General features: G+C 46.6%; 9 protein-coding genes across 9 annotated transcripts; 3 read left to right on the top strand and 6 right to left on the bottom strand.

Annotated features, from left to right (window-relative positions):
- Nucleotides 1–212: 212 nt before the first annotated feature.
- On the bottom strand, nucleotides 213–1,254 carry GLAREA_07063 (uncharacterized protein; the record flags this gene model as incomplete). Its single annotated transcript, XM_008081011.1, has 2 exons — nucleotides 213–920; nucleotides 976–1,254. The coding sequence occupies 2 exons, from the start codon at nucleotides 1,252–1,254 to the stop codon at nucleotides 213–215; spliced, it is 987 nt and encodes a 328-aa protein (XP_008079202.1).
- Nucleotides 1,255–2,792: 1,538 nt separating this feature from the next.
- GLAREA_07064 (uncharacterized protein) lies at nucleotides 2,793–3,741 on the bottom strand (the record flags this gene model as incomplete). Its single annotated transcript, XM_008081012.1, has 3 exons — nucleotides 2,793–3,118; nucleotides 3,188–3,594; nucleotides 3,650–3,741. 3 exons carry the CDS (start codon nucleotides 3,739–3,741, stop codon nucleotides 2,793–2,795), a joined length of 825 nt encoding a protein of 274 aa, XP_008079203.1.
- Nucleotides 3,742–4,779: 1,038 nt separating this feature from the next.
- Nucleotides 4,780–7,089, bottom strand: GLAREA_07065 (Winged helix DNA-binding protein; the record flags this gene model as incomplete). Its single annotated transcript, XM_008081013.1, has 1 exon — nucleotides 4,780–7,089. One exon carries the CDS (start codon nucleotides 7,087–7,089, stop codon nucleotides 4,780–4,782), a length of 2,310 nt encoding a protein of 769 aa, XP_008079204.1.
- Nucleotides 7,090–7,468: 379 nt separating this feature from the next.
- On the top strand, nucleotides 7,469–7,798 carry GLAREA_07066 (uncharacterized protein; the record flags this gene model as incomplete). The annotated part of the gene is made up of 1 exon (XM_008081014.1): nucleotides 7,469–7,798. One exon carries the CDS (start codon nucleotides 7,469–7,471, stop codon nucleotides 7,796–7,798), a length of 330 nt encoding a protein of 109 aa, XP_008079205.1.
- A 1,643-nt stretch (nucleotides 7,799–9,441) lies between these two features.
- Nucleotides 9,442–11,459, bottom strand: GLAREA_07067 (uncharacterized protein; the record flags this gene model as incomplete). Its single annotated transcript, XM_008081015.1, has 2 exons — nucleotides 9,442–10,157; nucleotides 10,211–11,459. 2 exons carry the CDS (start codon nucleotides 11,457–11,459, stop codon nucleotides 9,442–9,444), a joined length of 1,965 nt encoding a protein of 654 aa, XP_008079206.1.
- Nucleotides 11,460–12,059: 600 nt separating this feature from the next.
- Nucleotides 12,060–12,959, bottom strand: GLAREA_07068 (uncharacterized protein; the record flags this gene model as incomplete). Its single annotated transcript, XM_008081016.1, has 5 exons — nucleotides 12,060–12,222; nucleotides 12,286–12,384; nucleotides 12,434–12,555; nucleotides 12,607–12,822; nucleotides 12,909–12,959. 5 exons carry the CDS (start codon nucleotides 12,957–12,959, stop codon nucleotides 12,060–12,062), a joined length of 651 nt encoding a protein of 216 aa, XP_008079207.1.
- A 1,219-nt stretch (nucleotides 12,960–14,178) lies between these two features.
- On the top strand, nucleotides 14,179–16,730 carry GLAREA_07069 (Winged helix DNA-binding protein; the record flags this gene model as incomplete). The annotated part of the gene is made up of 3 exons (XM_008081017.1): nucleotides 14,179–14,807; nucleotides 14,862–15,164; nucleotides 15,212–16,730. 3 exons carry the CDS (start codon nucleotides 14,179–14,181, stop codon nucleotides 16,728–16,730), a joined length of 2,451 nt encoding a protein of 816 aa, XP_008079208.1.
- An 801-nt stretch (nucleotides 16,731–17,531) lies between these two features.
- Nucleotides 17,532–19,342, top strand: GLAREA_07070 (Carbamate kinase-like protein; the record flags this gene model as incomplete). Its single annotated transcript, XM_008081018.1, has 5 exons — nucleotides 17,532–17,698; nucleotides 17,758–17,838; nucleotides 17,893–18,220; nucleotides 18,275–19,193; nucleotides 19,245–19,342. 5 exons carry the CDS (start codon nucleotides 17,532–17,534, stop codon nucleotides 19,340–19,342), a joined length of 1,593 nt encoding a protein of 530 aa, XP_008079209.1.
- Nucleotides 19,343–20,946: 1,604 nt separating this feature from the next.
- On the bottom strand, nucleotides 20,947–23,952 carry GLAREA_07071 (RNA-binding, RBD; the record flags this gene model as incomplete). Its single annotated transcript, XM_008081019.1, has 12 exons — nucleotides 20,947–20,951; nucleotides 21,007–21,165; nucleotides 21,214–21,325; nucleotides 21,380–21,459; nucleotides 21,509–21,581; nucleotides 21,629–21,646; nucleotides 21,696–21,726; nucleotides 21,781–21,902; nucleotides 21,956–22,837; nucleotides 22,905–23,117; nucleotides 23,216–23,446; nucleotides 23,497–23,952. 12 exons carry the CDS (start codon nucleotides 23,950–23,952, stop codon nucleotides 20,947–20,949), a joined length of 2,382 nt encoding a protein of 793 aa, XP_008079210.1.
- Nucleotides 23,953–26,346: the final 2,394 nt, after the last annotated feature.

Here is a 26,346-nt window from a genome sequence, read left to right on the forward strand (position 1 = left end):
CTGAACTCTTATCAATTAAAAGGATATAATCAAGCCCCTAGATAAAGCCACCCAAACAGGCGCATTGCAACAAAAACTCCCATATTTATGCACCGTCCACTGTATCCTTCTCATCTCTATATTCAAACGATTTCAAAGACGTCCATGTGACCCTCTACGCTGCACTAGCAAGGGCCCATCTCTACGTCTTTCTGTACAATCCATCGTCTATATTACGCCATGCGGTCAACAAGCTCATATCTGTCTTTGCTACTGAGTCTCCGCCAAAAGCTCAATCGCTTCCTTCCGTGGGATGTTTTCCCAGTCTCCATGACCCACATAGACCATAACCACCACAGGGCGCCACCAACTACACCGGCGATTAAGAATCCAGATACGGTGAGGAAGAACCAGTGTTTGCCCATCCAGAAAATGGTTTGAGCGTCCTTTCCGTGCCAACTGCTCCCCTTGGAAATGACGAAGAAACTCCATGGGTTGCCTTTGTATTCGGCAGGCATCAATACTCGAACTGCTTCCTCGGGCTGGTTGTGCTCCCACATGTACTGTTTCCACATTACGGACAAGAAGAGTGGCCCAGTGCTGCCCATGACACTGATATAAGGCAATACCCAGTTTCGGTTATAGTCTGCGAGTTTTCCAATCACAAACTTGAAGAAAGGATGCTGTGGCACAGCGCCCATCGCATCGTTGCTAATACCCGTGGGTACTGTTCGGCGGAGCCAAGCTGGGTAGCTGAGTAGAGGATCGAGTCGGCGATTGCAACCGTCATCCAGATCTATGTATATGCCGCCGTAGTGGTATAGAATGAAATATCGAATGGCATCGGCGCGTTCGATAGGGAACGGGTAGGAGTCGAAGGTAGCCAGGAACCATTCGTATTCTTTTGCGATGAAGGCGCGGGATTTCTCGTCGGTCCAGAGCTTGAAATGGTCAGCGCTTATGCTCAGATGCTGTTACCCAGCTAACAAAGCTCACCATATATTCATAATCGTCATGAAGGTTGACACATGCTTGTTGGCCTTCCTTCCACTTCGCAGGTATCGAGGAGTTGATATACGTCTGATGGATGATTTTTGGTATTAATTGGGTACGATTATCGTTCAAATCCGAGTTAGGTGCAGGAATTTCGGCGCCTGGTATCGCAAACCTTGAAGCATTCTCGAACAGGAGAGATATGAGGGTACTGCAGGCGTTGATGAGAGAGCCGATTATGATCAAATTAATGACGACAAAAATAACTGTTCCGCGGCGCATCGTGAAGTATGTAGGGAGCGTGGATATCGGAGAAAGGATCGTAGGGTATTTCGAATCCCAAGGATATGGGAGAGCTGGAGGAGGAGTTCAACACTTCATCGACGGTGGTGTTGGAGAAGGATGAGGATTGTTTGTTTGCTGCTGCAAAAGGGGATCTGAGATGATCAGACCAAGAGGTGGCACATGCACAAGCGCAGCCAAGACTCAAATTTCCAGCACAAAGACGACCGGGGATGGAGAGAGCCGAATATGCCGAGCCGGTAATTGAATTGAGTCAATGAGTACCTAGTGAATTATTTTTGATATAAATTCCGGTTCTGCATAAATAAGTGTGTAAAAGAATGAGGTTGAATGAAGAGGCAACTATTCTGTTCTTATCAAAGATCCAGTTTTCAAGGGGCTGTGTTCTGGGGCAATCCAGACGCTTGTCCGTTCTTGAACTGGGCTCCCACTTGGTAGATGCAAGCTACATGTGCTTACTCGAAGTCCGATGTACGAAGCATGATTCAAACCTGCTCCGGAAAGGCTCGCTTCGTTTGCTTCCTGTCACCGTCAAGAGCCGACTGGCCAGACGCAGTAGTCGTGCTTATTATTTATCAAAAGGACGCCTCTCCGTTTCCATCGGATACCACAAAGTGCCGTGGAAGGGGACCGGTCAATATGTGGAACAACTTTATGTCCGGAAGCCATGCGGTGGAATAAACGTGGGCAGTCGGATTTAAACCTGTCGGATTCGTACTTCGTGGTCGATATACGATTGGTCCCGATGAAGTCGCCGAGTCTCTGGCACTAATCATCATGCTTTTAATATTGAGGATTCAACATCTGGGAACTTGAGGCCAAACTTGCAATGTTTACTGATCAAATATTGAATTGGCATCTCATTTTCTCCATGGGTGAGAGCGGAAGGGGTGTGATAACAAAGAGAGCAGCTTGATATTGAGTGAAAAGGAAAGGAAAGTTTTCTCTTGATATTATCAAAACCACAGTAACAGAACCAAGCTCGCCATGGACAAGGTAAATGCCACTCATCGAGCTGCTCATGTCTTAGTTAGATGAGTATTCTTGTTACCCTAGAGTATCATTTCGAACATTGCAAAGTCAGGAACCTCGAAAGTAAGTAATGCTGTGAAGCTCCTTTCTCAAACATCCAAGAATCTGTTTTTGTGCCATTTTTTGTGACATCGGCTGTACAAATTACAGCGCGAAGGAGAAAAACTTCCTTTTCAATTCGGGGTTTGGTTGGGAAGTCGTATGATACTTGTGTGGGAGATGGGTCGAGAAGTGTAAATCTTTAATATGCTTGTATATCGACCATAACACAACGAACATTTTTGTTAGTGTTCACTTGTAGCAACTCAGCTAGTCAAAAGCCCTATTTACCCCATCTAAGTATCAACCCACAGCTATCGGAAAAATGGTAAATTTGTAACAGTGCTTCAATATATTCTAATTAGCAATTATGTACCAAATATAAATCAACGTCGCTTTAAATCCCCCATCGCCTCCAACACACCAGGCATCAGAGCCACAACCCCTCAGAAAAACGACCGATGATTATCTAGCTTTGTAGTCTCCTGTTCCATAACCACCTGTGCATTATGCACCGTATCAGTCCTTCCCAACGGTACACCTTCGGCGCTCTGCCCTTCTAACCTCTGCTCCTCAGGATGGTTATCCTTGAACAAATCCTTAATAGTACCAGAACCCGTCGCTGCTTGATATATAGCAAACGTCGTAGCGAATTCCTGATGCGCACCGATTTGAATAGCGTCAAGGAGGAGGACGGCGTAATTTTGGCAGTTATTGCTGATGAGGTTGTACCCGGGACGGGCGGCTCGCATGTTGTGGATGACCATTTCAGCTGTATTCAAGTCAGACTCTTAAAAAAACAGAAAGTCAACATAACAAGACAACAAAAACAGCGACAAACCAGCAAGTCTAACAGCCTCATCCGTAAACCTCGTCATCCCCACCTGAAATGTCCTCCAATCCTCCCTTTTAACCTCCTCATTAATATAAATAACATCCAGCCCCTCATCCATCCACAACTCATGCGCGTAGTCCCCAATCAGCACAGCCCAATGCTGCGTCGGATCCGGGAATTTCCCAATACTCTTATTGATTATCCCACCCAGGCCCGTCTTCTCAGTGAACGCTCCCATGCCCGGCACAGGATGCCAACCTATCTCCACGGTACGAAGCTCGCCATCGATGGCAGCAGGACCGGGCGGTATGACATTTGGTTTTGCGCCGAGGCCGAGGGAATGTTGGAGTTGGAGTTTGGCTTTGACGAGTTGTTCGGCGCTGAGTTCTTTGCCTTTGGACCATTCTTTGTGCCTTTGAGATTTGTCAGTTGAACTCATATACGGGAGGGATTTGAGGGTATAATTACAGGAATCGACCCAGCTTGGCGCGTTTACCATGATGTTCTACTTCCCCTTCTGTTTCTGGCGGAGTCTCGGTTTCTAATATTGGTTCGGACATTGGAGGAGTTCTCCCTGCTTGGGGGTTTATTTGGAGATCGACAATGCTGAACCCCGCCTCTCCACTATGAGGGGCATTCCTGGTCCGTGCTCAGGGACCTTTCAAATGAACGTGATTGTGATAGGGAACAAAGCATGTGTATACTTGAAGTGGTGCCTATATATTATGATTGAAAATTTCTACAGGAAGTAATACAGAAATTCCGAACGCGATACAAAAGCCTTGGCGATTATTTAGGTTTCGCTTATGCCCTGTTTTGGTGGTAGTAGGCTATCGTCAAGAACATGGAATTTAGTAAAATCTCACAACTAGCAATCGAGCTATTATTGAGCTATAAGAACGATAGCTTGGCACCATTCAATTTGGCAGTATGAAATTGAACCTGCTCTATTCACCTACCACTTGACATCATATGTACGCTCATGTAGAATTGAATTCTGAGTCATGATGAAGTCTTGATTATGTTAGTATTCTGCAAAATTGAACACATACGTTGGTTTTCAAAATGGATCACTAAAAGCCTATGTTGGATGTTTTCAAATAGTCAAGAGCAATGAAATTCATTATAGACCGTATTACTCAAAGTCATCGCTAAATCAAATTCCCCTCCCAGTTCCCATTCCCCTACCCAACCGGTCCCTAACCGCAGACGATAGACAAGAAAGAAAAGCATTGCACACATAAAAACCAATCTAGGCATACACTGGCGCCTATTCCCTGTTTCCCAAATGATGTATCGTTATCGTCAAAAATGAAATTTATGACTTCGCATTGTTAATGACAGCCCAGGCCTTGAGGCTATTCCTACTCTAACTTCATATCCGATACTCCAATCGGCATTCCTTAATTCAGCCCCTCGAACATATCTCAATCTTAGTTGGCGAAAATGTATTGATTTGCCAATGTATCGTAAATTCATATAGTCGTCCGACTTTGTTAATTCCCTAGTTGTATGGTATCAGAGAAGCGAAATAAATTAATCCCGAGCATTTTAATGTGTCCCCCCCCTCCTCCACGACACATATCGAACCACGAAACTTAAAAGCGAGAAGTGAAGCTTCGACCGAGAGGAGGCCGATTATTAGGCCTTGGTGTATTTTTCGCCGAATTGCCGCCAGCTCCAATCTTCTGAAAGCCCTGCATAATGTCGACTCCAGAAAATTCATCGAAGTTGTCGGTGAGAAAGTCATCATTGAAGAAGTCCTCGCTTGGCATGTCAAAGTTATCAAGGTTAAAATTCGGCGATGAAATCTTAATTGGGGATGAAAGATTGAGCAATTTGCTAGGTGATTCCATCAAGCCGCGACCTTTAGTAGGAGAATCCAAAAATGACAAACCGCCACTTGGTGTGAGTTTGATGGAAGGTGTCGATGTAATATTCTTCATATTATGATTGGAGATGTCAGAAAGGATGTTGGCCGACCTGGATCGGTCGAGACGAGGCCGCTTTGCTGACCTCTTCTCGGGCGAGCCGTTTCCAGGTACAGATAAAAAGTTGTTTGAGTCGTTGAATATGTCAAAATCTCCAGCATTGTTAAAATCAGTGAAAAGATAGTTAGAATCATCTAGATTGAATGCTGGACTCCAAGGTAGTTGGTTGTCATCCATCGAAGTCACACCTCGAAGAGGCGAGCCCACCAGCTCTCTGACTTTGTCTCGGTGCATCCTAAGGTTGGTGTTGGGTGATACCGAAGGTGGTGGGCGGGCGGGAGCTCTCAGCTTTACAGCTGGAGTCAGGGGTGGAAGCATTTGAGAGTTCTTTTTAGGATTCTGTCGCAATGGTGATGATGAAGGTGGTGCAAACGATGTTGGTCTCTTCGTTGGACTATCATAAGAAGACCCACGAAGTCGTGCGATCTCTTCCTCCGCTCGACCTCGCTTAATCCTTGGTCGGTCAGCTTCCGAGGTCAAGAGTCTGTTTGGTCTTAGAGCAGATGAATCCAGCGAGGAAAAGTAACCGCTGTCATCCATTGAAGCAAACTTTCGTTTATGAGAAGATCTATTGGCTGAAGAAGAAGGGAATCGCGGGACTGGAGGTGGTGTATCGTGTCTTCTTGTGGCATGTCGAGGAACAGGAGGCGAGGAGTGAATCGCTGCTGGTGGAGGTGATGAACGCATTAAAGGAGAGGAAGGAGCATCGTCCGGTGGAGAGTCATCTTGCTCTGGTTCACCATACGCATCGGAAGCTGGAATGGTGGCATCGGAGGATGGCTCCTTAGTGGTTGGCAGCTGTGATTCTGGAGTAAATGTTGCCTTGGACGCAGAAAGTTCTTGTTGGGGGGCTGCTGCAAGTGGCTTGAAGAATGCGGACTGAGGGTAATCGAGAAGTGGCGTTGGCAATGGTGGAAGTGATGGCGTATGTAGCCTATTCGTAAACGGTCCGCTATCGACGAGTCCAGTGCTTTTCCGACCAGTAGGTTTATCCTTGATAAACTGATACTCCATCCCAGGTTGAATTGCCCAGTAGTTTCCCTTTCCTGGGTCATCCTTAGGTCTCTCTTGCTTGATAAAAGCTTTGTTAAGACTTAGGTTATGACGAATGCTATTTTGCCATCCAGCATCCAAAGCGCCATAGAACGAATACGTATCCGAGATCCATTTGTATATCTGAGCTAGGGTTAACCGTCGATTTGGCGCTCTGAGAATGGACATTCCGATTAATTGGGCATAACTATGCGGTGGTTTGCTTCCGTCGTCAATTAAAGCAGGAAAGGAATCTGGTGCTGGTAATTCCGAAGATTCGATAGCTTCCTCCCCAGTAGGCGATTGCACGTGCTTGTCTCCTGTCCTAGTCTTCTTAATTGAGCGGGATTCATGGATGGGCGCTGCCTCCATCAATCGTTTCTGTGATGGCTTGCTGTCGTAAAATCCTTCCAGCGAAAAGTTGCTTTGAGGAAGTCCAGTGTAGGTTTGCTGTGTGTAAAAGGGTTGCTGAGGATAGTTCTCTTTCTCGCAGACGCTTGAAAAGGTGCTAAAGAGAGCTTTTTGAGGTGCAGCTGTCTTGAATTTTGACATCATCGGTGGCTTCTTCTCCATTGAATCTGTGTTGTACATGGGCCCCCTCGGGGGTGGCATCGATACCGAGTTCAACTTGTTTCCAAAAGGTGCTCTCGAAGGGGAGCTAGAACTCTGGTGCTGGCCCTTGGAAGGAGACCGTCTGCTTGGCCCATTCTGTGGTGGGTTAAGTATGATGTTCCTTCTCGGTGCGGCGTTCTTGATCGGTCGTAATGGTGAGAACTTTCTGTGGTTCGCGGCATTTTTTGACGACGGCATCGGTGCATGATCGAATGATGCATCCGGGTCTTGATATATCTGCAGCGGTTGCTGCGAATAACGCGTCGACGACATTGTAAAGGAATTCCAGACGCGAAGTCCTCCGCCAGGATGGCAATGAGAGTTCTTTGTACGCGTTTGCAGATCGGTGTGGTGGTTGTGGTTGTGGGTAGTTGTTCTCGAAGTTTATCTGTTGAATAGTGAAGTGCTCGATGTCAAGCTCTTCAACTGCTCGTGAATTGCAATTCAATGCTCTGGAGGGAGGTCCACGGTACTGTACTGAGAGGCAGAAGTGGGTGCAAGTGCGTTGTCTGGATCGGGATCGGATTGTGGAGCGAGATTGCGGTGGATGCCGCGTTTAGAAACGGGCACGCAAGGGCAAAAGGTGTAACTGGGATGCGAAGAATTGCGGCTGATTGGCATCTAACAATAGATGGTGAGTTCCAATCGAGAAATGGCCGGATATGGTAATGGCGAGAGTATCGTGGAGGAGGAGAGGAGGTTTGATGCCAGAGGGAGCGAGTTGGCGGAAGTGTGGGACGGAAAGGCACGCGGGAACAAGCTGACTTTGGCGGTTGAATTCTTCTTGAGCGAAGTGGGTGTACGAATGACAGGCCCAGTGAAGCCCTCGGCCCAAGCGCGGTTCTTGCCAGGCAGCGGACAGGGCCAGCAGGCGAGAGGCCACGGTCCAGAGACGGTCGATACTAGCGCTCGCGCTGACACAGAGGGGAAGATCTACTGTAGGAAAGCTCTAAAATGCAGATTTGGATGCCGAATGCCTTGATCTCTAGAAGGGTTTGCAGTTCTTGCCGGAGATGAAGGGAAGCGCCAGTAGTTGGGACGAAGCTAGCGAGCAAGTGAATGGTGTTCGAATTCCCAATGGAGGGCTAGCTAGGTACGGAGTACAGCACAAAGGATTTGGTGGTGAACTTTGAAGGATTCAATGTTCTTGGCATCAGCAAGGGGGAGCACGTGAAGGCTATGGACTAAGTCTGCCAGTCTGCGAGAAGACGTAACCGGTGCCGGATGTGATATCTCAAGCTTCAATCGAATGGTTGCAGCTGTTGTGATCAACTATCCGTGATCAATGGCACCTCGTAGGCGTCTTCACCGGCAGAATCAAGAGTCTCAAGAATTCGCGACGCGACCCATCAGTTGGCCAATGTACAACGCATCAAGACTCCAGAGGAAGCGAACGATGCTGAGAGAGGAAGTCGGATATCTTCTTGCTTTCGCCCAGCGTTGGGCCTTGGATACGACGTTGAACCAGGATTTCGCTAGCTGACGTCCGTGTGAAGTCTGGCTGGAATGACGAAACTGGTTGGCTGTGGCTGTTTGTGGATGGACATCCGTGGCGACAACCCTCCTTGACGGTCACGACTGGCTGGATGTCGTGGTGTCGTCGGCGAGGGGAGCAAAAGCTCGGGCGCTTAACGACGCGTGTTCCTTGTTTACCTCTCGTGCAGCTCGACGCGTCATCAGCAGCCAATGATCGAGCTACAATGCTACCCCACTTGCCCAATTGGCTCTGCGCGACATCAACCACGAGAAGAGCCAGCAGCAGCAGAACTCGAAACATATCTCTGGCTGCTCGCATCCACGCAAACCCTCAACCTCCAGACTTTCCGGATTCACGTCCTCCACACCGATAGAACGCGTAATATCATAGCACCTGTCATATTCATCTGTGCAACATTGCAGCGAACCAATCTGCTCAATCTCATTTAAATCGTTTCATGCAGAAAAGCAAACCGCTAAGAAAGTCTAAGCGGAAGAAGAAATTACAATTTGTACAACACAACATTTTGACTTTGCTATCCCTTGATTTCTAGACTTTTGACTCATCCGAACAGGGATAGAGGAGCATTTTTATCGGAGCAAAATCCCAAATTCCACATGTGCACTGACACCACTCGACCGGCCTGGACCTTGCTAATGATCAGTGGGATCTCCTTCTCCTGGACGGCACAATGGACATCAAAGTCGTTATGACGATGGATTTCTCCGACCTCTTCGCTTCGGAGCCTCCGTTGATTGAGAACCCGCTGAGCTCTTCCGTATAACTGCCGTCCATGTTCACGATTATAAGCTAATCAAGGTAATCACAAAACTTTGGATGCTCTTTCAATCAAACTCGATTTTGATCATTTCATGATTTTGATTAATTAATGCTGCAACTACTCGTACTGTGTAACATCCAAATGTGACCTATATGTGATGTGGGGTTAATACAAAACGTGTAAAGATTGACCGATTCATCCCCTTGCAACACCTCGTTGTAGTTTCCCAACCTTACCCATTAAACCAGATCTTCCAAGTTCCATGGGCTTGAACCACTCCCATCCTGTCACCAATGACCAACCTCATCCGTAACGCCGCCCAGATGCTCATAGACTATTTACATTTACACACAGAAAAACAACTCGATCACATCAAGAGCGTCGCTAAAAGGGACACTGACAAAATACCAAGCAGACCCGATGGTAATGGCGATATTGCGTTGCCAGCATTTGTCTGAGATGCGCCAGGATAGTTACACTGCGGTGGAACCATGATTGCTCTGTCCGCGGACAAGTTGAATCTCTGGGTGTAACTCGTATCAAATCCAACAAAGCCAGGCAACGGACAACTGAATCCAATTGCGGCCGGACAATTCCGTACAACATTGTAGCACAAGTCATCGCACGGGAGAAGCTCCTTATATGGGCCAGGTTGAATAACCTGATCAATCAACGAATTTCGTGACGAACGTCCTGCTGCCGTACGATTGGCAAGCTTGAATGTTGGTGTATCTGTTGGGAGTGATGTACCGTTCCAGAACGCTGACCCAACATTCCGAATCTGAAGGAAAGCATCCTGTTTGGTGAAGTCTGTGCATCTAGGCAAGCTGACTGCGCAAAACCAGTCTTTATAAGCCTTGGTACAATTATCGCAGCTTGTCGCTAATGAATACTGCGCAGAGGAAGTCGTGTTACACGGGATTTGCATCATGGCGTTCTCGAAGTACTTGAAATTGGTAATTGTATAATTGTCATAGACAGCTCTCAACGCAGTCTCGTTCGGGAATAAATTTGGATTACTGGGCACAGAATACGTGATTCCCTCGCAGAACGTCAAATTTGTCACAAGAGCACAATTGCTGTCTGAGGCACTTTCAGTTAGTGGATGGAACAAAGAAGCGGAGGAGAATCGTTACCTGATAATGTACTGAACGTTTGCCGCTTGAAAACTTGGCCCCCACCTCCAACTGTTCCACTGTTATTCGGGTCCCTAGGAATTGCAAGAATAGCGTCGTATGTAGTGCCTGGAGCCAACCCGGAAACCGAAAACCTCTGTTCTGGTACTAAACCGTCTCTTTTTCTGGTTAGCCAAGTCTGGACGTTGCTGACGACTTGTCCCGGTCGTATACCATCCGGCATGAATTGAGCCTTAGTTGCTAAACCGCATGCCGAGTTCTGCAGACCATAAATAGTCGAGGGTGTTGTACTACTTGCGAAAAGTACGTATGGCTTTGAGGCTCGAGCTAAATTGTCACCGTCGGAAAGATCGCCGTTATACACACTTGGGTCGTCTGCACTCAGATAGGCCGAGCTGCTGTCACTGTCGACAAATGCCATGTTTTCATTATCGTGGTAGTAGTGATACGGCGCATCAATCGACACTGCGATTTCGGCATTCCATACGCCTTGGTAAGCAGTAGCATTCTTCCCATATACCCCAATGTAGACATTGCTGGTAGCGTTCACCTCAACCATACCGAAACCCCTATCCAATTCAGTCGTTGTCTGAGGAGACTTATTCGGACCCGGTACCTTGTTATCTTCTGACACGGAAACATAGATCTCCAATTGTGGCGGAGGACTGAATCCCCCATTGGGGTCAATTGGAGCAGGTTGATCGCAAGCAGTCACTGTGATGTACACGGTCCTGTTGCTCGCGCTGTTTTGTCGTTTCTTCAACTCCCGTATCGTCTCCATTTTCTGGTCTGTTCCCTTTTGCATAGCGTGCCTCTCTACCAGAAGTTGCCTTCGAATCATGGCTGGCGTAAGCGGCGCAGTGGACTTATTTCCCCATACCGAGGAGTTGGTGAAGACATATGACACGACCGACCCCATTGGCACGTTATCCGCCTGTCGCACATTATTTATTAGGGGTATAGGCTCGTTCGACGTCGGAGCCCTTCCAATGATCCCTCTATCCACCCCCAAAAAGTCTGGCGAGTATGATAACTCTCCTGAGTCTAAATTCGATCCCAGCTCGACATCCAAAAACGGCCCCGCCAGTAATCGGTCATGGTTATGGTCCTCTGGTAGTGTTGATACAACATCAGTCGCGTAGGCAAAATGCGGAGATGCAAAGGCGAGATAAAGCAAAAGGAGACAGATTGATGCTCCAAGAGAAGCTGCCACTCGAGATTGTAACGGACTGAGTTTGGGAAATGGCATTGCGCTGTCAAAAGCGCAAAGCGCTGTTTAAGCTATGTCCCTCCTCGATCGTAGGGGTGATGCCGCCTTGTGATGATGATCAGCGGTTGGAGGAACATGAGGATGGCATGGAGATGGTCGCGGGAGAGTTCTTCATACGACGTCCGGCACCCCTTCTCGTACGGTCGTTCGCCTTGTTGATGAGGGTTTGGTGTTTTCTTACTCTCAAACGGCTAACTCTGAGAACACTTGAGGTTATTTTTAGGTTCACCCCTGCATCCACTAGATGTGGAAGGGGCCACCACGCACCCTGATCTCCTGAGGCTTGAGACTACCGTAGATCCTTTACACAAATGACGATTTGCACGTGAAGAGTTACTGCTTGACAGGAAGATGAAATATCTCTAGATGGCTTTGCAGCGCTTCTATTGATTATAACAAACTTTAAATCCGTGGGGTTTGTGCTCATCTGGCCATTGCATGAAAGCAGTCATACAAATCTGAAACGTGGACGAAGAACTACACAGTCGTAACGCAGTTAGGGGAATAAGAAAATCCACTCAATGTTATAGTTTCTCAACGCACAATTTCTATACAATAATATCTAGGAGCATTAACATCCTAGCCTAAACGAAATCCATCCTCATGACCCAGAATCGTTAACTCATATCCACTGTCGTTGTCCCACCCGTAGTTCTCCATTCCAACACCGACATCCGGGCTCGTTTGCCGGTTAGGCAGCTGCATCTGTGGTTTCATAGACGTCCATAAATTCGTTCCCTTGCTGATATTGATGGTAATGATAATCTAGACCATCAGGAGGTGGTATAGACCACTCTCTGCTTACAACGTCTTGTCAGAAACCCCAGCATTGATCTTGGAGCCGTGGCTGAAGTATCGTCCGAAGACTGGGTGAATAAATGATCGGAATACGATTTGAGCGCCGCTGTAGAGATATTAGCACGATGCGCAAGACTTAGAGGGTAAACACATACCTGGTGAAAGGAAGTGCCAACCAGAGAACGAGGATAAACTTGAATGTGTAGTAGAATGGAAACCAGTAGACGGCGCTAACAAGAGACTCGAAGACCGTGAAAAAGGCAAAGACTACCCAGTACTACTGATTGTTAGCGACGATCCCTGAACATGCGCTGAAGACACCACTAACAGTGAGCCACTGAGTATCATCGGCGCGACCAGCGGAGAAAAGAGCCTCGAGGGAGTAGTATCCGGGAATCACAAATCCAGCAAAGTTGGTCAAAAGTTGACCTCCGATGTTGAAGAAGATGAAAAAGAAATATGACGCTGCGAGCCCGAGGACAGCGTAAGATTTTGGGATCGAGGTTTGCTTTTCGAAGTTGTTGATGACAGGGTACTTGGAGAGCTTCACAAAGGACGTTAGCACATCTGTCTTTGAGTAGAGCTTGGGCGTTATCGAAGCTCTGGGAGAGAGCGCGGGACTCGGCTTACCTCCTTATCAAGGTTGGCTACATAGCCTTGAGCTTTGTCCTGGAAAGACATGATGTAGAATGATGCGCAGGGAATGTTTGTGCGATGTGTGATGAAGACGACTTGGTAGTTTGGTCTTCGTTGGTGGAGCTGGTGGAGTTGTGAGGTTTGATTTACTGTCCGTGGTGGTTGTGGGAGCGATGGGATGACGACAAAAAGGAGCGGGTCTTAGCGTTCGCGATTCATCACGTGAATAAGATCGTTTGCAGATGGACGGAGCATATTCATTGTTGAAAAATGTGGATTGTCAGATAAAGGGCTCTGATTCAGTAAGATACGAGCTGGGCCAAAATAACTGAGAAGAGAATACCATTTGTTATGTTTGTTTCATTATTCACCTGATTTACTGCTGGAGAACGGAGTCTCCCCCACCACCTGACGATCATCAAGCGAGGTTGATTATTGGCCTAGATAGGAAACACGGGAAAGTATGTACGATAAAGAGAGTGACTTATGTATGCTCTAGACATAGCAATCTTAATGTTCGGATTGAAGACTAAGTTCTTCAACGGAATCGATTGAATCAAGATAGCTGTGCACATGAATTAATTTCTTTTCGTAAGTATGTATGATCAGAGACTGTTGGTCGTTCATTCTACGCATTCTACGAAACCGGAATTGAAAAGGGGAGTTTCAAGACTAAACTCACTTAAGTGAAAATGCCTCTAGCCCAAGAAGAAAATTGCGACGATAATTTAACAGATTCTTCGTGTTCCGACGCGGTTGTTTGTCTGGATCATTGTGTCATAGCTCTGGCGCAAAGAACTAAGTCTCCCTAAGCTAAGGTACAAGCATGTCTCGCTTAATTATATGACCGCTCCTGCCCGCCTGCGGTTGACCTTTCAACAACAAATCGCCCGGACCCAAAAAGAAAAGGTAAACATTGCATCCCGACAACTTCGAACTCGACATCTGGACTCAACGCCGCCTTCATTAAGACGCGCCGAAAGCGACGAGACTTTATCAAGTGACATAGTTAGCCGTGCACAGTTATCTCGACGCTCTGATCGCACTCGAGCGTTTCCCCCCGCGAAACGCAGATAAACAACAACAACCCGAGCTACAAAGGCGGGCTTGCACGATCGAGTTTCACCACATCAGATAGTCTTAATGATTCACGAACACAATGGGTGAGTCTTACATATTGCGCTGCTGTAAAGTGGTGTTTATTATCCAAACAATTATTGGGTGTTGTTGCTGATCGCGAGAAATTGTCACAGACCAGCATTCAATGGACATTAAGCCAACGAAATCGAGATCTCGGTCCAATACAGCAGCATCAGTCAAAGGCCGTAAACGTCCCCTTTCCAGAGCTTCAACGACAAGCATACATAGCGCGGTGACGCAAACTCACGTAGACCACCAAAATGATACATCCCAAGAGTACCAAAAGCAATGGTACGATCCAAACGCACTCGCGCAACAAAGATTCGGAGATATATCCCACCAAATGACGCCCGAGGATATGGTCATGCAGTCTGCAACTCAGCTCCAAAATCCTCGGGGGTATGAACTTGATCCTGCTCTAGCAGGTAGTCACGGACTTGTGTACTCTCACGATCAACGATACAAGCCCGAAATGGGAAGGCACCCTGTTCCCGTGGATAATTTTGCTATGGGCTATAACGAAGGGGATAGTCAATTGGCTGAGGGTCGTAGCGATGAGCAAGACGAAGTTGATTCCCTTGCTGGCGTACCAGCGAAGAAGGCCTCCAAGTCAAGCGCGGCTAACGAGCTTGAGATGAGACAACTTTTCCATACCAATAAGCACCGTTCATTACCAGAGATAGCCAAAGAACTCCATGCTAATGAAAGAGGACCCCAGTCAGAACGGCAAAGACAGATATTTGCTATGCTCTGGTACGCATTCTCCAAGTCATTTCAATTCAGACGTCTAGATTAACAATACAATAGGATAAACCTTGTTTGTGAAAAAGGCAAAAATTCGGTGCCGAGAGGTAAAGTATACACAAACTATGTCAACAGATGTACTGAGGAGCGGGTAACAGTTTTGAATCCTGCTTCCTTTGGTAAACTAGTCCGGGTACTCTTCCCCGGTCTTAAAACTCGTCGTTTGGGGGTCCGTGGAGAGTCAAAATATCATTATGTTAATTTCAGCCTGAGAGATGAGCCTTCTGCAGTAGCTTCGGAACCCCCGCCTCCAGTACAAAGCACTCAGAGTTATAATGACCATCCTGCCTTTGTTCAGAGTTTCAGGTAAGAAACTGCAATAGTTTGGATGTGTAGCTACTTACAGATTCTAGTCAAAGCATGCCTTCTCAAGCGCAATTTCAGGTAGATCGGGCTACCTTTCCTTCGCCTGTCGTGACGCAAGCTCCAGAAGCGAGAATATCTTCATCGGACGGCTTCATACGTCCACATAGTCTTTACAACCATCCGGATATATCCGCAGTGGATCAACTCAATACTACAAATGGGAAAATACATCAGCGGCTTCAGTTTGCGCCACTTCAGCAGTCTTCCTCCCAAGACCAGAGCGCTTTGAATCTCCCCAAAATCGATCATTATATTCCAGCCGGAACAGATCCGGATGCTGCAACAGCTCTTACCGCACTCTATCTCTCACACTGTACATCGCTAGTCGAATGTATGCGTTTTTGTAGGGAGAAGATGTTTTTTCATCTCTTCACTTCATTTCACGGCACGCTCACCATGCCGGTTCAGAAATTATTTGCCAACCCTTGTATTGCGCCATGGATTGAAGAATGCGATTTCGTCATGTATCAAAAAATGATGCGCGTGGTCGCCCCTTTAACGCTGCAGGTGGTACCCAAACAGGTATTGGATACTCTGAGGAATATCTCGGAAAGACTTGTTCCTCACATCCAGAGCTCGTTTCAAGGGCAGCCTGGTCACGTAGTCGATGCGAAAGTAGCCCCTGCGACTCTTTTCGCCGGACTACTCGATCGTGAGCTACGGGTCAACCTGACAGCCCACGCTGCGGCAAATATGCTTTCGAATCCTGCCAACCGGGACCAAATGTATGCGGACTGGATTACAATGGTCCGAATCCGGAAAGTCGCGGAGTGTGTACCGACCAGGGGCATGGACGACGTAGTAGATCTGTTTCTGACGGAGTTGAGGGATCTCCTCGATCCTGTTGGTGTTTCGTGGGAAATCGAGGGAACTACGGCGTATGGAGAGATGGCACAAAGAGGAGGCCGCCAGCAGCAAACAAGTATACACACAGATTCGTCAACAGAAAACGTATTGGATCGTTGGGTCAACTTCCTTAGCTTGCTGCCAAGCAAGTTCCCGTATGCCAGCCACGCAGAAATAGTTTGGTGTGTGCAGAATATCGGAACTGCGGTAATGAGGGACCTTACTATAGCCCAAGGCAAAAGCTTTGGAGCCTGGTGGGTTACCAAATGCTGGCTTGATGAGATGATTGCTTTCATGGCAGAGCAAGGAGGCTTCATGGAGTATACAAGCTCACCGCGGTCGCAACGAGAAAATTCTAAGCAAGGGGTGGGGAGCCGCGCTGCAAGTCGACACGAAAGTCGCTACAGCAGTGGGAGTGATATGTTTCTTGTGTCGCAGGAGAACAAAGAGACGGATAGGTCGGTTTCACAGCCGATGGATGTTACAAGTCAAGCTGCTATGAATGCAGCAGCCGGTCATGACGATAGTGGAATCGGAATGCGAACCCCTGATGATGACTTTTCTATGGGGAAATATGATTACGGTCGCCACGAGCAACATGCTCCTCTTCAACCCGATGGCTCCCATGGGCACGGCTTGCAACAACTGGCGGCTGCGTGAACGAATTTTCGGAGTGGACGGGTTCCTTGGTGTTTGGAGTTTGACGGGGTGGTATTCTGTTTTCTTGTTGTAAGGAACTGGTGGGACGGACGACGCTACGAATCGGACGACATGATGACTGGCTGTAGATTGGATGCATGGTGTACATTTTGGATTGGAAATGCGGGCGATCTAATATCTTCAGGAGGAACAACACACGTTGTTGGCATTGAATTTATCTACTTTTTAAAGAGGTCAGAATAGGGGTCGAATCGTTTATGTTAGTGGTGCGTGTGGGCTTTCTTGTTTGTACTCAACACGCAAGTCTAGTCGAAAGTGATTGCAGAACATCCTCGACAATAATAGATGTGTCTTGGAGAGCGGTGGTGCCACAGGATTGCGTGCTCTGTGCATATGTTCTCGACCGTGAGAATTCTTTTTCTCTTTTTGTCTGCTGTCTGGTGCAACCTGGAATGCTTGTAGACATGGCAATAAGCTTAATTAACGCTGCACTCACCCGATGGCCCTCCCCTCCTGCGTTTTTACCCGTACTCCATACTTGAGCATTGAATGCCCCTCGCGTGCCTCGCTCGCCCCAGCTTCTGGACGCTTGGCGTACTGCACCGCTCGCCTTATGTCCTGTACCGACAGGGGCGTATGACGGTGAGTTCCAGCCGACATCGCCTTTCTATCACCCTAGCGCCCGCCCTGATAGACCCCTCCGTCGTCGACACGAAAATTATGACTCGGATTTTTGCGACTTCAAGCATCCTTCCCCCGCACTCACTGTCTCCCATTGAAAAACTTCACACATCTTGGATAATGAGTGCACATACGGCCGCCAATGGTCTGCAGAGGCATCGTCAATCGCTCAAAGAAACTTCGTCGGAGCGGAGAAAGAATAACAGCAACGCCGGCTGGGTGGTACAGAAGTTCGGTGGGACAAGCGTGGGGAAGTTTGCGGTCAACATTGCGGAGGACATTGTAAGGTTCGTGGAAAAAAAGCATAAAATACTCAATGTACGGTTGAATGCTAATTCACGTATAGGGCCAGTCTTTCCCATAACAAAATCGCCGTTGTCTGTTCCGCCCGGAGTACAGGCAAGAAAGTCGAGGGCACCACGAGCCGGTAAGCCTTTTGGCCATTCTTCGATCAGGAATCGTGCTCATATCATACGCGTAGTCTACTAGAAATCTACGGAGTGCTTGAGTCCGTCAATTCCATAAAAGACCCTGAGACCGTTCACTACGAAAGCTTGGTCAACGAGTACGAGCGACTAGTCCATGTAATCGCAGACGACCATGTTACAGCAGCAGACTCGCATATCCAAGACGAGACCATACGCGCGAAACTAATTAGAGAAGTACGAGGCGAATGCCAGGAAATAATAGATTACAGACATGCCGCGGAAAGATGGCATCTAGAAATCGACTCGCGGTCTAAAGACCGAATTATTAGCTTCGGCGAAAAGCTCAGTTGTCGATTCATCGCAGCATTGTTACAAGATAGAGTGGGTGTCGAATTTGATTACTGTGTATTCGTATGGGCTAATCTATAATCACAGGGAGTTGAGTCAGAATACGTGGATCTGTCAGATATCATACATTTCAAAACAACCACAGGTTTAAATCATGAGTTTTACAATCTTATGGCAGCTGCTCTACGGGACAAGGTTCTGGCTTGTGAAGACCGAGTACCAATTCTCACTGGATATTTTGGAACTGTACCAGGTGGACTGATGGATGGGGAGATTGGCAGAGGTTACACAGACTTATGTGCCGCCTTAGTTGCCGTCGGCATCAATGCAGATGAGCTGCAAGTGTGGAAGGAGGTTGATGGTATCTTCACAGCAGATCCATCTAAAGTGCCTACCGCTCGGCTGCTCGCTACGATTACTCCGTCGGAAGCTGCAGAATTGACATTTTACGGCTCTGAGGTCATTCATCACCTCACAATGGATCAAGTCATCCATGCAACACCACCTATTCGAATTCGGATCAAGAATGTGAAAAACCCGCGTGGTGAGGGCACCATCGTTCTCCCAGATCCCAAACTTAGTCCAAGTCAGTTATCTCACAATCGAAGCTCTAGCACTTTAAGTTTACGTAAAACACCAAAACGGCCAACAGCTGTCACGATCAAGGACAAAATATCAGTTATAAACGTCCACTCAAATAAGCGATCCATCTCACATGGGTTCTTTGCTAAGGTGTTTTCAATTCTTGATAGGCGACAGTTATCAGTTGATTTGATCTCGACCTCTGAAGTTCACGTCTCCATGGCTATACATTCGGCAAACATCTCGGCAGAGGAGCTTCGTAAGACGACCGCCGAGCTGGAATTGTGTGGAGAGGTCAGCGTGCTACATGACATGGCTATTCTCAGTCTTGTTGGAGCCGAAATGAAGAATATGATTGGAATTGCGGGACGTATGTTCTCTACGCTAGGAGAGCACAATGTCAATATCGAGATGATATCTCAAGGTATGTTTCTCACACAGTCTTGTCTTGAACTCGAAAGCTAATCGGTACCAGGTGCAAGCGAAATTAACATCTCATGTGTAATTGACGCATATGAAGCTACAAGAGCCATGAATGTCCTACACACAAACCTCTTCACGTTCCTCGAGTAGTTGACTGCGGCACATATTTTCCTCACACACAACAATATGCATTCAAATTGAAAGTAAGGTATTTTTTGACACGTTTTACAACAAGTACTCGAATGGTTGGAAAAAGTCATCAGCATTTAAGCCGGTTCACATATAGGGTCATGGCTAAGGAGGGCGTTCTCGGCGGTCTATTTGTTTTCAAAAAAAAGGTGTATAGCGGCATTTGGAATTATGCTGGTTTTCCTGTCACAAGTTGACTAAGGTGTTTGAATAGGAGATGGTGAGAGGAGTTAGAGCGTTCTGTAGATAGAGTATCAAAATTGAACATCTATATCCGTTGCACAATTGACCTTGTGGGAAGTACATATAATGTCTGACACCATCAGTACCTCATATCATTCTGTGCGCTTCCAGAAACTACAAATAAGATTTCGGAAATAGAACAACATGCAAATAGACTCCTCCATTATCATATCACAACCTCGATCTTCAACAAGAAGCCTATATCATTGGAATCACGAGGTTTAGTCGCAGTGATAAGTCATAGCTACCGAACATCTTGGGCTCGCAGATAACAGTGTCACCTCTTTAAATAGGTGGCATTCCACCTCAAGTTCCTCGCACGGTTAGTCCGCATATATCATCCTCGATCCCTTATGATTGAAATCAATACCATCCCTCCGAATTCTCAACAAATAAATACCACCTTCTACTATGCCCAAAAAAGCTCTCAGCATCTCTGTTCTGGCTTGTTAAAAACAACCTGCCTCGTTTTCTTGAGCAATTTCCCTACATTTTGAACACCCTCTCACCTCATGTTTTCTGCAAATGCAACAACATTTGTCAACAATCTCGACTGCCCTTGTGCCTTGTTTTCATTGTTTAAATTTGTTTTTGTTTTACCCCATATGCCTTTTTTTCTATCTCGGCTCTATGTGAAAAACGGTAAAACTTTCTACAGTTGATCAACAATGCCTTTATTCATTGATTTGTAGATTATGAATAGTCGAAAACATAAAAGCACAAGAGTTTATTCCTGTACGAATGAACCTCATGTGATTATTGTACATTGCTGCGACTAATCAGACTTCATAACTTCGTTGACCTAAAACCAAGGGACCTATTGGGATATTTGAATTCCTATTTAATCCTCGAGTGAATGCAAGGTGGCTAGCAAGTCTATGTAGCTCCTATGTTTTGTAACAATTTTTGTCCTAGCAACAAAATCCTCACATAGACAGGTGCTAGATATAATTTGTGCCAAATGTCTGTAAATTCAGGCAAAAGTCTCCTAAAACGCTTGTATGCTATCGTAAGCGAACGAAAAAAGCTCCCATAAGTACATGATTTGCAAAAGCCAGCGATGATCTACTGAGGCAAATATCATCTAATATCATATTTTTCCTTCCATTTCGTCAGATCCCAACCTCTGTGCAAGATGCAAGTAAACTTTCTTGTCTTGCCGCCAGATTCAAAGATACTTCCCCAAATAGGCCATCAATTGGTGAACCTACAACCACCGTCGAAATATGTTTTTTGCCAGAAATTGAGTAAACAAACTCGTTCCCAAATAAATGCAGAACTCGTTTGGAATGAATCATGGATCAAAAACTGTTATCATACTTTTAATCTGGGCCATTGTTAGAAGATCAATGGTCTCAGATAAGTGCTGGGCGTAAACTCACAAGAATGAAAGTTGTAAAGACCTTGGGTGTTATCAAAAGGCTCAAATATCTCAAGATCGTACTCTTCCCTCTCAGCCAAGCTGGTACCCCGATCATATTGCGATCGGCGACGGCGTTGCTCGTCTCTCAAGTGCTGACCAGCACTGGGAGCAAAGAGACCTCCATATTGTCAGCAAACTCCTTGGCAAAAGAGGCAAAACAACTTACCAACATGCTCGGCATTCTCACAACTTCGCTTCAACTTGGAAGCATTGTCAGATAATGGGAATTTGTCTTCACAGCCAGCTCGATTCAACGGGTCGTGGAAAGTGAAAAACAGCTGAAGAAGTTAGCGAAAAAGACTTTGTACTCGGTAGCTATTAGAAGTTCTTACCTTTGGCCTATAATGTTCCGGCTCTAGCATCACAGATGAGTTCCGAAACTTTTGAATGAGACAGTCGCGACCTTGGATAGCTAACAACAGATCAGAAAACATACTATATCGGATCTGACGGATACATACTTGCGTAAGAAACTTCAGCGACCTTGTCACTCTTGAAGCGGTGCCACTTCTGATTACTGCGTGCCTCGACAAACTACGAATTGTTAGTTTCCAAGAGAACCAGTAATGACCAAAGCTTACTTGGACGATGTCAAGAGGCTATCAAAGTTAGCAGAAGACCCAAAATATTTTCCAGATTCGAACTTACATCAACAAAATTGATAAAGGCGTATCCAACACTGCAAGAGATTAGGCTTTTCCGATGACATTCAATGGAAGTGGAATGATCATACTTGCAATTGTTAGAGAAGTCAATGCGGAGATACATGAAGTCGTATCTCCCAAAACTTGACTCGTCAACGATTTCCTTCAACATAGCCTGATCCACCTTGTTTGGAATGTTTCGTAACATAACCTGTAATGATGTGAGTGCCCGTCAGTTGGATTGTTCCGAACCTATCAACTTACAGTAGTGCGCACATCCAAGCCCTCCTGAATACGAGCGATATCGACGTGATTATGCTGACCGGCCGCTGGGTTTGGGTGATGACGGCGTGCATGAGGGGGCACCTTGACTGCATTCTGGCGGCGGCTGCCAGAAGTTGATCGATTGAATGGGCTGAGCTCTCGTGTGTTGACAGGCGTAGCTGGGGAATATGGCATGCCCATGCTCTGGTGCTGAAAGGCAACGGGACTGATATTGGACGTATCAAGGCCAGGATATTGGTAAAAAGGAGGGCTTGCATACAGATGCGGGCTAAGTGCTTGCATTGCGGTTGCAGAGAGATGCGTGGGGGTCACCAGGGGCTGTTGTAATGAAGTGGGAGCTGTATTAGCATAGAGACCTCCAAGCATGACCGGCACACCTTGCGGCATGGTGAACGGGTTCGCGGGAAGATATGCCAGTCCTCCTGTCATACTTGCTGGAAGGTAGGAATTGGAACGGTCAATTGAGCCTGGGGTGTGTAAAGTGCTATTTTGTCCGTTAAAACCCGAAGAACGGTTAATTGAACCAGGTGTACGCTGCATGGCCATGCTTGCACTATACGCGTTTGAACGATCGATAGATCCTGGGGTCCTGTTGAGCATATGACCGTAGGGACTCGGACGACCTGATGAGGATGGGCTTGTCCCAGAAGTCATATTAGGACTCGACAAGTTCGGAACACTTGAGTCTTGCTCTGAGCTGTCAGCACGATGGAGTCCCATACTACCAAACTGGTCGGTAAGGCGACCCAAACGATCTGTCGATTGCCGAGTTGGGGTCTTTGCTGGACTATTGCTTGGCTTCGGGGGAGCAAGCGTATCTGGAGCGTGCTGTTTTGCCGTGATGGAGATTGCCCCAATGCCCTAAGTAAAGAGATTCACACGTTAGATAACAGAGTCGATTGTCAGGAGCACAGTGGTATTGACTTACGTCAATCTTCATCTGGTTCAATCTCTGCACAGCTCGAGGAGCGCACGAAGCATCGGCAAATTCGGCGAGCAAGAGAAAGACACCTTCTTGGTTGGACGGAATCTTTTGCCAGGAGCACAAGACTCCCTCGACAGCCAGCAGATTCATCAGTCCCTTTTCAACTTCATGCTTGTTGATTGCAGCACCAGCAGGATAGACGACCTCAAGATATACCTATGGGAGAAAGTGTCAGCAATTCATACATTGGCCTGAAGAGGAGTTGGCACTGATATGCCTCGCTGTAGCATGGCTTGATAATATTCAATGCTTACCTGGCCTTCGTGGGATGAAATAGCCCCAGAATTAGGTGACACAAATTGACCATATACAGAAGGAGAAACGTAGGAAACCTCCAAATTTTCTAGGTTATCAATTTTCAGGCTTGTGTATACGCGGGCGGCATCAGCGATGTTCGATTCGCGAATGAAAACTGTGGAAGAATTGATTGGGACAATGCGAGGCTCTGCACCTTTACGATTAAAGCCCTCGGACTTTTCCAATCTCTAGTTCAATATTAGTAGGAGCATCAAAAAGGCAGTCCTCAGTTACTCACTGCCAGCGATGCCTCGACTAATTGCTGAGCATTAGCCCCGTAAAGGCTGGTGACCTTCATACATCTGGACGCACCAGTAGCTGTTGTAAAGGTGCCAAAATGATCAACTTCACCGGCATTAAGTGTCTCCTTTTGAAGATATTCAAGTGTGCCTGGCGTCGTAGATGAGCTTCGAACGCGTGTAGCCGGGATGGCTGACGCACTTGAAGTAGCGTTAATAGCGTACGGTTGAAAAGTAGATGCGGTGGCAGATAGCTTCACCTCCTTGTTCTTGGAAGTGTTTGTGACAAAAGGATCATGGTGACCTGCTGTAAGAGGAGCACCACCAACCTTCACACCAAAAGACTTTGCAGCTACACTTCGATCCTCAGGAGAGAAAGCAGTTAGCTTGCTCTCTGGGGTTGCATCGAAGTTTTCATTGCTGTCCGAGGACGAGTGTGGGGAGCCTGAATACATCTTGTTGTGCCTAGTGGGATCAAAAGTAGCCATCTTATCAAGACGTTGGAGAACAGCTGTCGGATGTGACTGTCAAGACTGCGTGACGATGGAACAGTCAGCACGGTGATACCATCAAGGAGTTTCGCATCCCATCGAGTACAAGTTGGAGGATGAAAAGAGGCTCCAAAGCGTAGGTACAGTCGGGAGGACGCTTGCTTCGACGCGGAAGGAGCTGCCAGCCCTGAATCAACGTACCTTGAATCGAAGATGACAAAATGCCACCAAATGTCCTAAATCAAAATATTCTGAGCTTATCTAGATCTCCAATTGTTCAGAAGCCTATGATGGCGTCTGCTGATGACTTTGGAGGACTGGAGATGGTAATCTTCACACCAAGAAGCGCCTACGAAGACGTGTTGATGAGTGAAGATGGATCGTAGCTGGATGTAGCTCTGATGGATTCCAAAGAATAACGACGTGAGATGGAGGGTACTAGAGACAGGAGGACGCGTGATATGAAGATAAAAAAGGTTTGAAGGAATGAGGATGAGTTGGACGGACTTTTGGCTCTCTTCTGAGTTGTTTGTTTTGTGTTGTTTGAGGAGGACCTGGAAGGAAGGACGGCATGGAACAGAATAGGTGCGCTAGTGGGGCAACTTCGAGACCTCCCCCATGTCTTGCTTGACGCCTTATTGTCCAGGCTTCTTGATCGTGCCTTCCTAAATAGAGTATATCGGCAAACATCGGCTGAGCTCAGTCCCCCCCGGGGCCAGGTACGTATTGACGGTTGAGGTGCTGGAAGTTTCCGTGGGCACCTTGCGCTTATTAGCGCCTATTTCCTGACGCGGCTGATGACTGGGAAGGAGCGCGTGGATCTGCGGTCAATGGGTTGTGGGTAGTCCTCATTGCGCAGTAAAGTGTTGAGGTCGAGCTTGCGAGCTATTGTGAAGGCCTTGGAACGATGCTCGTTCTGTGACTTGCTGTTATCTAAGATCCGTCCCGTCCTACCTGATTCCGACAGGTGAGATGAGTGATTCGGAAGCATGCAACAGTCTCATGAGAAGTGACTCCTTCTCCAACATCAATACGCCGCAGTTCAACTATGCTGCGTGATACCATTTCCATGTCTGCATGGAACCAAGCTCTTTACCTGTGATGCTATTGCTAAGGAAATTTCTAGGAAGTCTGATAGTCTCAACAATAATCCAACCAAAACAAAAAACCGTGAACCTGAAGCCAGGGGAAAATTGGCAAGTAGCATCGACACTTGCCCTATACCACGCTGTGTACTTGCCAGCCCACGCACAAGGTCGACAGTCCCACCACAACAGTACACGGTCTTTCAATCTGATAGGAACTTCAATCAGAAAGAACAATGAGCAACCTCGGGACATTCTTGATACCGCAATTTTGCTATTAGATTCAGAATCTTGCTAATAGTTTTATTGTAGTTCAAACAGTATACTGATTTCATAGTGGGACGCCAAGGATGACCCGACATAACACACTGACATTGCAGCCCTACAAAGTAAACGATAAAGTAAATGCATTCCTTTGAGAATGTCAGACCAAGCTATTTTGCTAGGAAGAAAATTTCCCACATCAAATGATTCAGATGTCATCCCTTCTGCTAAGCGGAGGAGACGTATCCGAATTTCTGACAATAGTCCGGGATTCGACAGAACGATTGTCATAAGTCCAAGTTCATAATTTGGAATATATGTCAACACAAGCAATCTCGCTTAATGTATCTGTACATTGAGCACCAGAATGAGAGTGAGTGTTCAAGTTATGTGACGAAAGTCCTTGGCAAAGCAATTGAGCTTGGTTATCGTGGACCCATAAGTTATGACACTCAATAACATAAGTGCCTATAATAATTGAGTTCGATAAGTGATGAAAAACAACTCTTAGCTGAAAATGAAAGTACACGGTAGCTGTATAAACACGTGGTTTGATAAGAGAGCCAAGAAAGGTGTCGTTCAGGGAGTGGAATACCACAACATCTCAAGAAACTGCAAGCTTCATCTTCTAGCTTCAGAGACTCGAGAATTGATGATCATTACACCATTTTATTTTTACCCCGTGGTAGGTGTCTAGCTGAGCAAATCACACGTTATTAACGTCTAGTCAGACGGAAAAGTGTAACAACCTGAAACTTGCTCTTAAGACACTACTTAGAATAATGTTTAGAGGAAACATAAGAAATCTGTGCTTCCGAACTGGATGTGAGATTTTGGCTATTGGCTCATCGATATCTACACTATAGACGAGGACAGTCCTCTATCAAACTACAGCATAGATGATCTGATCATAGTACGGAACCTGTAACATGTCATTACTTCTCATCTGATCATTTCTCATCTGGTTACTTCTCATCTATTTACTACTTTCCATCTGACCTGAGAGAGA

This window comes from Glarea lozoyensis (assembly GCF_000409485.1).
Source record: "Glarea lozoyensis ATCC 20868 chromosome Unknown GLAREA14, whole genome shotgun sequence".
NCBI lineage: Eukaryota > Fungi > Ascomycota > Leotiomycetes > Helotiales > Helotiaceae > Glarea > Glarea lozoyensis.